General features: G+C 41.2%; 1 protein-coding gene across 2 annotated transcripts; it reads left to right on the plus strand.

Annotated features, from left to right (window-relative positions):
* The first annotated feature begins 850 nt into the window (after window positions 1–850).
* LOC136436469 (uncharacterized) lies at window positions 851–5,317 on the plus strand. 2 transcript variants are annotated; one of them, XR_010756051.1, is made up of 5 exons: window positions 851–1,344; window positions 1,785–1,926; window positions 2,213–2,304; window positions 2,629–3,855; window positions 3,976–5,317. XR_010756051.1 is itself a non-coding variant. In XM_066430469.1 (4 exons), exons 1-4 carry the CDS (start codon window positions 1,307–1,309, stop codon window positions 2,657–2,659), a joined length of 303 nt encoding a protein of 100 aa, XP_066286566.1. In that variant the 5' UTR covers window positions 880–1,306; the 3' UTR covers window positions 2,660–5,317. The 2 variants fall into 2 exon arrangements, 1 of the variants encoding a protein (XP_066286566.1); XM_066430469.1 differs by having other exon boundaries at window positions 880–1,344; window positions 2,629–5,317.
* Window positions 5,318–11,520: the final 6,203 nt, after the last annotated feature.

The raw sequence follows: 11,520 nt of genomic DNA on the forward strand, positions 1-11,520 counted from the left end.
ATACCAACATTGCAGACATACAACAAACGTTAGCCTAGATCACGTGGATATTTACAATGGTCATTACATGGTCTTATTTTATAGTAGTTATCTTGGAATGCTCCATTTTTGCATTAGAAAAGTCGCTTTTAGCATGCATGGGGAGGGTAATGGACGATACATGTTGCATTTGCTCGTTCAAATGTTGCCTTTCTAGTGTTGATATGCATTTGTATAGTGTTATTGAAACTTACTATGTGTAGGAATGACTAGAAATGTGAGGGTTTTTTTATTCAAGTTTCAAGCCTCATAAAATGCTCTGGATGCCTTTAATCAGATAACGTTATTGATAAAGCCGCCTTGCCTCAAGTGTGCTCGACTCGACTACCAAAACTGCGCTATCAAAAATAGTTACGAGTGAACGGGCATTTCAGGCAAAATAATGATAGTGTACATATATAGCGATAGCCGAGAAATCTGGGGTCAAAACTAAGGAGAAAACGTATAATCTGCGTCTAACTAGTATTTTCCAGCTATAGCCTATAGGACACCAAAATATAAACTAGTCCGATCAGCTGCAGTACTGCTATCAATCGCTATCAAAGGTCATGCGCTGTTACTTGATTTGATTTGATTTGATTGGCACGTGGACCACAGACCATGCTGGTGGTGACCCACACATAAAACAGAAAACGTAGCATAACTTAGGTCCTTCAAATCAGAAACAAATTAATAAATGCGATCTAAAAAAGCAGCATGATGAAATACGTCTGCTATAGTGAACTAGTTCCAGTCCAAATGACTTCTAGCCGCCAGGATGTTGTCTTGTCTGGGGCCACGTCTAGACGTCTCAGGTGCGACTGATGCTTGCGTTGTGACAATTGAATCGAATTAGCACAGATGACCAATTGGGTGAAAGACTCTATTAATCTCATCAGACAGGTAACCAATCCGGGGAAGGACATCATCAATGACAACCAATGGGGGACTTCTAAAAAGTGCATTTTTCCAACCAATCACAAGCCAGCAATCGGACCAATGAAATGCCAGTAATTTTCCACACGCGGAGTGGCGCACTGTGCTATATGCATGTTACCAGACTGGCGAGCTTCACTCACGGCCATCTCAAGTTTGGAAAGGCCGTCCTGTCTCTTTTGCTCGAGACCGTCCGGGGCTGCCCACCCGGCGTTGATATTGCAGTCCGCCTGCGGGACTGGCCCCTCTCCTCTCCGTAACTGTTCGTCCATGGTTTGCGGTCCTTCCAGCCGTGGCTACTGCTATGGATGAACGGGGTCAGTCTCACATCTACACGTTGTAGATTGCCTTTATGGCGGATCTTCCGGCGCGGCCACGACATCCGAAGCGGTAAGTTACTGACTTTACTGTATTGTGAGACCGCAGGCTCTGCATTAAAGCGTATAAGCTGTCAAGTTTAGCGTCTCAATGAAGCTGTGTTGGTAGAATTCATTAAAGAAAATTATGTAACGGAGGGTGCCATAACTTCGGCATACCCCCATGGCCAACTTCGGACGGATTTTTAATTGTTAAAAGGTTATTTGATTGCCAACACCACGTTTCAACTGTAGAGAACAACAGTCTTTGTTTTTACTCTTAGGAAATTTGATTGTCCATTTGAACAATGCTTCACAAAAAATGCTTGTCGCACTACATGGTTGGAACTTTAATATATCGGTTGGAAATTTTGGTGGTTACATGCACTTTTTGTTTTATCTTTTTATCACAGGTGTCCAGTAATTATTGTATACCACATTCTCACTTGCGATTGTGTTTTGTGTTTGTTCCAGCAATGGTGAGGAGCCATTGACAAATATGTCTGGACCGTGCATGAACCTGGGCAGCAACACTGAAGGTTCTTTGCGACAACATCCAGGGCATCACTTAGCCGAGGAGGCTTCAAGAGAATCTGCTCGTACCACATTTAATAAGGTGAGCATTACCTGTGCTGTATAATTGTTTGACAGCAGGCTCTGCTTAGAATTGGTTGACAGCAGGCTCTGCTTAGAATTAGTTGATGGTGATAGGATTCATGACATTTTGTAATTGGACATACTTATTGTTTGTGCATTGGCACTGGTCTTCAGTTTATACATCTTGTATTTGAATTTTTGGTGATGCACAAATTTTGTCTGTTTATCTGAGGTGTCCAGTTCTAATTGTACGTCACATTCCCAATACCATTGAACAGCCGTTGAGCCTTTTGTGTTTGTTGCAGCTGATGTCTGTGTGTACACCCTGGCCCCGTGCTGCTGAAATAGAACGGATTGAAGAAGAAGAGGATCGGAGACTGTTGACTGGATTAACATGGTACTGTGAGCAGAATCTGTACAACTAACTCCGACTTGACTGTGACGACTTTTCGTTCAGGCCAGTGGCACCTGATAATCTTTGAACTGAGTTTACTCATGCCAGTCTGCCAGTTCCACCAATTTGGACTAGTCAAGTCCTGATTACCGACAGTTTGACCTGAGTTTTACATTTCATCTTACTTCTGCATGACTTCGGTCACCATTTCCACTCCAGCATAAAGCATCCTAGTGCCTTATTTTGCATGTTACATTTGGAGTAGCAAGAAGATGTTAGTCTGGCTGTTTTGTCCTAATTGGTCTGTGTAATTTGACTTTCTTGTAGCTTAAAGATGCTTGGAAGGAGACATCTCTAAGGACTTATTCTGCTGAGAGGTTTTCGTCCAACGCCAAGTACGCCATCTCCACCGTGAAGTCTAGAAAGACCGGTGCGCGTATGTACACCCTGCCAGAGGACCTGGAAGTGCAAAATGTTTCCACTGGGCTGGAATGACTTGTCATAATTTGGCATGATAGGAAGTTAATTATTTTTTACGTTGCTTTCATAGCGTTAACTGAACGTACAGTTCACTTTGTGTACCTGAGGCATTGTCGGCAGGGATGATCACAATCTCTTGGTTGATGGTAGGGTGCTTGACATGTTTCGTTGACATCTTGAGTGATGTTGTTGATAGGGGGTTGGGGCATTTTGTGAGTGATGGCTGCTTTTGCATGCAGGGCTTCAGCCCGTTTCTGTTGTGCACAGGCCCTATGTGTGGCTGGTTCAGTTTCTGTGCCTGTGTCGATGGCTGAGATTGTTTGCGGAGTGACTGTGAAGTTCAGTGTTTCAGAGAACGGGGACTTTCCTGGTTCTGTTAGCTTATGATTGCTTGGGTCCTTCTACCATCTGTTGTCCTTTCTGTTTATGTGGTGGTCAGTGGGTCGTCGGGAACCTAGACCACGACATAATTTGCCTTGTGTTATATCTTGGAGTCCCGAACCAAGACAATGGCACAGGGCCAGAAAGGAAGGCAGGTGGTTGGAGAGCCTGAGTAGTTGTGAACTAACAGAACCAGGAAAATCCCTGATCTTTGAAACGCCGAACTTTGCAATTACTCCGAGAGCAATCTCGGCTGTCGACATAGTCACAAAAACTGAATCTGACACGCATCGGGCTTGTATACTGCAGAAATTGGCTGGAGCCCTGTGTGTAATAGTAGCTATTGCTTTTGAAATGTTGTAACCCTCCACCAGCAATGTCACTCGGGGTGTCCTCAAAATGTACTCAACACCCTCCCCATCCATCAAGAGATCATGATTCTCTCGGCTGTTAATGCTACAGGTACACAAAGGGTATGGAAAACGACAATCAAAAATGAATTTAACTTCCTGTCATGCCCCCTAACAGTTCTTGTTAATTACCTTTTATAGAATGCAAAGTGTACAAATTTACAGCAATCATGTATAGTATGTTATGCTAAGGTCACATTTCCAAAGCGGGGCCAGGTCGATAGTTTGCAGGAAACAGAAATTCTGTACAAAAGACAGTTAAACGCAGAAAACGTTTTAAAAAGTACTGCTTACCATAAATTGTGTATATTGTTGATATGCATTATTTGTTTTCTCAAACATGCTTCGCCGGTCTGGCCCTGGCTTGGATGTATGTAGTTAATCTTACTGTGTGTTAGGTTAGGTAGGTTAGAATTTAATTTTGATTTTCATCTAGTCTTTTCTGCATTTTTGAACATTTAGTAGATGTCGATAATGCCCGTTTATGGTACAGAGGCAGTTTGTAGCCTTCTAAGCCCTAATGAAATTTTGTCAACTTATATCCAGGCTTAGGCTGACGTTGGAACGCACAAACACCCAAACAAACACTCACATAGTAACGTGTGCACACACAAACACAAATACACTAACACATTAACACAACTATCTGACAGATGCCTTAAGCTGCAAAATAACTTCAAAAGACGGTCTAAAATGTTCAAAGCTACCTCTGTGCCATGCATTGACATTATAACCATTTACTACATACTTTTGTTTTAGCTTAGTTAGCATTTTTAGGTGAGTTAGCATTTTTAGGTGAGTTAGCATTTTTAGGTTAGTTAGCATTTTTAGGTGAGTTAGCATTTTTAGGTTAGTTAGCATTTTTAGGTTAGTTAGCATTTTTAGCTCAGTAAGCTTTAGCATTTTTACCTTAGTTACCATTTTTAGTTAGCATTTCAAATTTTTAAAACTTTAAGCTTTTAGCTTATGACTGCTTGGATTCTTTTACCATCGGTTGTCCTTTCTGTTTATGTGGTGGTCAGTGGGTCGTCGGGAACCTAGACCACAACGTAATTTGCCTTGTGTCATATCTTGGAGTCCCGAACTAAGACAATGGCACAGGGCCAGAAAGGAAGGCAGGTGGTTGGAGAGTTTGAGTAGTTATTAGCATATTTTGCATTTTTAGTTAGCATTTTGCCTTTTGCCTTTTTTTCTTTTTAACTTTAAACAACTTTTTTAGTTAGCATTACTTAGCAATCTTAGCTATTTTTAGCAATTTTTTACTAAGCTTAGCATTTCTAGCTTAAGTCACGAGCCACTACTCTCTAAGCAGAGTTTCTGCAGCTTGGCGACATAAAGAAAACGGGACAAGAAGGAAAGTCCGATAGAAACGCCTAAAACCGTGTCAAAAAAAGCCAGAGCCGAACCTCTGCTTGCAGAGTAACGAGCCACTGGCAGACTTAATGAACGTCTACAACAACTGCTTTGTTTAGAAAATAAGAATGTCCTTTGTGTCTATGCGGCGTACTGTAAGCACCGGTAGTCGAATCATGTATTGTCCTCCGATGGCATTTACATTGTAAATTCGTAACGTTTGTACTAAAGAATGATTTGCTTCTTGTTTTACATTCTTTGCAAAAAGGTCTTTTGTACACACTATACATATCAATAGGTTTAGTGCTAGTTGAACCTTTTTGTAACGCATTGTACACTTTGCATTCCTCTGTTTTGTTAAGAACTGCTATCAAATAAACAGTTTGAAACCAGGTGTGTAGTTTATATTTCACATTAGTGTGTAATTATGTATCGCCAATCCTATAGGTATGGGCGGTACATATTGTGTTTGTAATGTTTCTTTCTTCTCCTGTCAAATCTTGAAATCGATTCATCCCGGTCGTCCCTGGGCCAAATAAGCTGAAATTTGGTATGCAGGCAAAGTAAGTTATTACCTCCAGACGTTTTTGTTCATTTTTTTGGATAAATGCCTTTAAAACGATTTTATTGAGTTTTTTTCTGACCAAAAACCTACATTTTGGCCTCCTGTGCTCTGGAAATACATCCAAATTACCTGAAATTTGCTATGGGGGTACATTGAACACCCCATTCGCACTTTTGGCATACATTACTTAAAAATACGATTTTGGAGGGTATTTTGGTGAGAAGATAGGCTATTTTCCTCATGTGACCACATATGGTGTTGACATATATGGTCACATCTTTATTCATATGGCCAGGTGGACTAATTCGGTCAACCAATGAGAGAGCGTGTTTTAAACAAGGTGTTTTTCTTATTTTAACCTCCTTGACGACTGGTAGCTTTGCATGGCGTTCAACTGCAGTAAGGTTTGAAAGAGTGCACACTGTTTTGTTGAACTGGTCGATGGTACCGGTATTGGTCGGTAAAGCTACGTCCACGGCGGTGTAAACACGGTCAAAAATATGTGCAACGAGAATTTGCTACTGAAAATGCGTAAGATAGCTTGAGTAGGGCCTACATAGCGTACCAAACAATACGTCAGCGGCTCAACACTCAAAACTATGGTAATTTGGCTGAAGATACACGCGGCAGCGCTCGACTCAATTTCTCGAGTAGAAGCTCTCACAACTACGAACGCCGAAATAACACAACCTAAAGGTCAGTGACCCAAAGTGCCACGTGCAGCTGGCCTGTGAGTTGTCTTTCCGGTGGCGCGTAATTATTGAACGGGGGGACATTGGGAGGGAGATGGGAAAATATACTGTATCCTTTCTTTAGCAACATTTTTTAACGGTGGTTTGTGTCAGTGTTACAGTACAGGTCACGAAATACGCACCAGAAATTTGCGGTACGTTTAGCAGAAATACCAACATTGCAAACATACAACAAACGTTAGCCTGGATGCCACAGTCGCTTTTTCCATGGGCTGGTCGATACATGTTGCATTTGCTCCTGCAAATATTGCCTTTCTAGTTTTGTCCTTCAGGTACGGTAGCCTAGTCTCCTGGCCTGCGTCACACATGTCTCGCTGTCAGGGGCTTATTGGTCCTCCCGTATACGTGGTATACGGGTCATGGTTTGTACGGTCACTTTTGCGTCCGGACGCTTTTGCACGGGGTGCGCTAAAGAAAAAACTGGAGTGGTACGGCCACCCTGTCACGGTCATCGGGACTTGCCAAAACTCTCATGCAAGGAACCGTCCAGGGAGCAGGTGCAGGGAGGATGGGGGGATAATATCAGAGAATGGACAGGCATGACAGTAAATGAAACACTTAGAAAAAGCAAGAAAACCGAGATAGGTAGAAAAATTAATACTAGTTGCCATTTCGTCTGTGATGCCTCAATGGTAACAAGAGCTTTTAAAAAAAGCTGGCGTTTCGGCTACGTTTATAAGTGTAAATTGTCTTTTCCCTTTACTTGAAGTAAAATCTGCCAGAGGAAGTCACTCAAGGGCTGTTCAGTCTATAAGAAAAATTGTCATTTTGGGAAATGAGTACTGTTTTAATAGAGAAAGGCAGATTGGGGAAAGCAATTTTGAAGTTACGTCACTTAACTTAAGTGCTTTTGAAAAAGCTGGTCTTGGCCTACAACTTGTACTTATTTGTAAAATGTATAATAGGCTCATTATAAAAGCTATCAATGTAATTATGTACATGGCACGCAATAAAACATAAAATTTGAAAAAGCACCATTGAATCATCAGCACTATGGTAATTAAGTGAAATAGAAGTTCATAACAGCTAAGGTTCTATCTAAAATGACTACCAAATGTCAAACAAATCAACAGCTACCTCATCCGTATTATTCTGGTTTCCGCATTTACAACATTTCTTCCTTATTTTCCTGGGTAATTTTGCTAAAATTCATGAAAATTCCCATAGTTTTGTGCCGAGGGGCGCCACTTTCCACGTCCGTGTTGTCTGAATGAAGTCGATACTGAACAATGGAGCATTTGCTACTGTAACAAAGAATCGCTGTTTTGCAAACAACATCAAGAGCCTCTGTTTACATCGGGGATAGAAGTTTAGTGGCGAGTGTTTTGCAAGAATCATCGTACCGCGCATAGGAGCCGCTGCACGGTATTTTCCATTACAATGAACAGAAAAATTCGAATGCCGGGTTTGGAATCTATGAAGTCCTGTTCATAAGACAAAGGCCTTGTATATATTAAATGAATATTTAAAAATAACAAGGATAAAATATTTCTTTATTTATTAATGAAAAAAATGATATTCATAAATATGATATTGATAGATTAATATAATATCAATATATATTTTTGATATTCAATATCTAAAAAGAACAAAAAAAAACCCATGCACGGACACGAACCCGGATCTTCTGGGTCCGAAGTGCTTCGCGTAGCCAGATCGGCCAAGCTGCGGTACGTAAAACACTCTGAACGTACTGCTATAACCTCACTATATGGTATCATTTATGCCGATTTTTGGTCGTTTTCTTGACGAAATCGTTTTTTTTCTTCTGCAATCTTGTGGAATAGATGTAATATGGTCATTTTTCAGGATATCAAAGTCCGAAACCACAATGCAATGATATTTCCGAACAGTTGTAGCAGTTACATGCGGTCGCCGTCCTGTGTCACATGCAAATCTAGCCTGCCTGCCTTTTCGTGCTCTCTTGCCATATAAGGCAACGGCTATACAAGGATTTGAGAACGTATTGCCATATAAGGTCTTATTGTGTGCGACACAGTGTTGAACCAAGCTTCCCTGGTTCCTTCCTTGAAGGTAAAAGCCAGGACAATGCGTTCCGGCGCGCATGCGCCGAAACGCAAACAAAGTTAGCAATGCATATATGACAGAAGAAAAAAAGGAGAAGAAGAATATAAATTCTGCCGGTGCTGGTCTTTGAAGAAGTGACGCGTCAACTTAGTAAGTTTAATTTGCGCTGCTGGAGCAAAATGTTTGGAGTCATCAATATGAAAACCACTCAAGCTCTTTAAGTTTGGATCAGTCTGTTTGTTAATGGAGATGGACACAGTTCAACCTCAAAATTACCGATTGGATGGATTTGTTATCAGTATTACTAGAGCTACTAATGTAGCGCGCACCAGTACTCCCATATCTTACTCATTTACTCTGATCTCTATTATTGTTAGATGATTATCATTTCTATCATAATTATTGTCATTCATCTCATAAGAAGACAAGTGTAAGACTTAGATTAAGCAAACCATAATTATTTTTGTTAAGATTCTTCACACGTGCCATGAGTACACGTGGTGCAATTAAGTTCAAAGTAAAAAGATGTGATTTACTCGCCATTTTAAGTGATCCGTCCCTTTTTTGCCAAAGCAATGAAATGTATACGTACGTGAGTGTACAAAATATGTCTGATCCCTAGCCTGGCTCAATAAAACGGCCCAGCTTGAAGAGGTACGGTATATAGTCTATTACACTCTCATACATAAGCACCGCTGCACCTCCGTGCACTCACAATAATGAGGGAAAATTGACTGATTTACCCTAAACGAAATGGCGACCGTAAATCAAGGTCTTCCGTGGAACCCAGTCATTCTTAATTGCTTCCTACTGATGTATGAAACCACAGTAACCGCACCCAACAGATCAAATCCCCAAGTTCAAAGCAGACTCCGTAGGCTCTGACAATTTCAAATACTCTATACGTCACCGATTGGCAGGCACAGGGGGGAAATGTATATCACTTTTCTCCTTTATGAAGGTGAAATGTCAAGGCGGTGACATGGATATATTGGTGGAACATTTGTCACTGAGGGGGCGCTTGTACGCAAATTATTTATGGGGATGAGGAGTCAGCAATGATTGCGTTGGATTACAGGCCATTACATCTGCAAGGATTACTGCATTAAAGGTACAGGAAACAGGGATTTCTAGGTAATAACCGCAAAGTTTACTCGGACTTTATTTCAAGTCATGCTGCAACAATCGTTTTTGTCTGATTTGGTAGGTGGCGTAACTCATTCAATCTAGAATCGACGGACATCCTAGATCATGTCGTGAATCCCGCTGGTTCGAACAAATTAAACTACGCACAAAAAGTTTGGAAACTTTACGTTGGTTGATCATATTTCCGTTGTTTCTTAATCAATTTCAATGTAGTATGTATCGTTGGAAAGCCTGTGTTATTTCCTTTCCTATGATACCCAACTCATTATTCATTATAATTACAATCTCGTGGAACGAGCACCAGGCCTACTTACGCGAGTGGGTTGTAGAAAAAAAGTGCCCAAATTTCCATGCTAGTGTCAAGCACCTAGCGCAGCGCCAAACCCTCCACATCGTGAATGGAACAGTGTATGGACGAATGTTATGTTCCCAGCTTCAGATAAGAGTGGATTTATTTAGACTGTTGGATGAGTAAATGAAAGTGTGGGCAACGAGGAGAACCCTACGCTGACTGTTGCACTGATAGACTGACTAATTGTTTTGTTGGAGTCAGTGTCATAGTGTGGGGCAGTACAACTTTAACTGCCAGAGGAAAAACCAGGCTAATCATCCTAAGCAACCTCGATGTGTCAAGACATAGAAACACCTTTCTCAATCCAGTCACATTTCTAAGCACATCTCTGCAATATGCAAGGTCTGCAAGATGATGATGCACGTCCATACAGAATGAGAGTCATTTCAGACTACCTCCAGGATGCAGGAATACAGAGGATAGAATGGCCCTCCTGCAGCCCAGATCTCAACACAATTGAACACAGTCTCAGACTCTGTGCATGATCACTGATCAGCTTGGGCGAGCTGTGCATGCTAGAATGATCAACAGAACAACACTGGTCGACCTGCGACGACTCCTTGTGGAAGAATAGCCAGCAGGGACCGCGTAACAAAACTGGTGACAAGCATGAGGAGGATGTGCCGGGCTGTAGTGACAGCACATGGCTTGTGTACTCAATATTAAGCCACCTTCATCATAACTGAGGCTCCTTTGCGCATTCTTTTTGTTGTTTGGATGAAGACTATCCTTGGCTTTCATATTAATGTGTTTTGTTGATTTAAGTTTCATATTGCCCTCGTACAAAAGTCATGTGCTACGAGCATAAGAAAAAATACTGAATGGAGCGTTTAATATTAGAAGGGTAATCTGGGCACTTTTTTATGTGACCTGCTCGCATAAGTAGGTCTGGTGCTCGTTGCATTAATCTACAACCATATCAAGTTTGATATCATGGGAAAGAAAATCACACAAGCTTTGTAATGATATATAAATCATTGAAATTGATCAAGAAACAACGGAAATATGATCCACCAAAGTTAAGTTTCCAAACTTTTTGTGCGTAGGTTATTAGTTAGAGAAGCAATATATGAGAGGATGTACAATCCCACGTAGTTTATTAGTTAGAGAAGCAATATATGAGAGGATGTACAATCCCACCATCAACGGGAAAGGGGGTCTACGCGTTGAACTTTCGGGCACTTGGGCAGGAAGGACAGGATAGGTACTTCCAGGAAGGACAGCCCGTGAAGGCAGCCTGCTGACTACAAAGTGATCACCAGTTATTACAATAAGATCTCCGTTATCAGTGCCAGTTTCTACTTTGTTGTCTGGTATGGGCGCTAGCAGTTCAGACTGATATTTTTTTAGATTCTGTGAAAGTTTGTTGCAGTCAATTTCATGCCTTAACAAAAACTTTTTAAAGGGGCATATTGTGACATGAGCATAAAACAAAATTCTTTGTTTTTGATTATTTTTCTACATCATTAGTTGAATCTACCTTATTACACTGCACAGCAATATTCATCACGTATGGATGCGACTTTGTAGTATCGTGCGGACGTCAAAAAAAAAATTGTATACGCAATCCCCACCACCACTTGACTTGTCCGCCATTTTGTTGAACCATCGCCGAACACGCGATCGAACGTGCGACGTTCTGAAGTTTGATCACTTGTGGTGATTTTCCTGTGACGCTCGAACTCCGACCGTAACGGTCGATTCGATTATTTCTTAGCGTTCTACGCTGGCTTATTTGCATATTAACTTGCG

The sequence above is a fragment of the Branchiostoma lanceolatum genome, chromosome 6, assembly GCF_035083965.1.
Source record: "Branchiostoma lanceolatum isolate klBraLanc5 chromosome 6, klBraLanc5.hap2, whole genome shotgun sequence".
NCBI lineage: Eukaryota > Metazoa > Chordata > Leptocardii > Amphioxiformes > Branchiostomatidae > Branchiostoma > Branchiostoma lanceolatum.

Coding starts and splice junctions, on each gene's coding strand:
- LOC136436469 (XM_066430469.1), top strand. CDS start 1,307: ATGGCGGATCTTCCGGCGCGGCCACGACATCCGAAGCG. Junction 1,345..1,784: donor CGGCCACGACATCCGAAGCG/GTAAGTTACTGA, acceptor TGTTTGTTCCAG/CAATGGTGAGGAGCCATTGA. Junction 1,927..2,212: donor CTCGTACCACATTTAATAAG/GTGAGCATTACC, acceptor TGTTTGTTGCAG/CTGATGTCTGTGTGTACACC.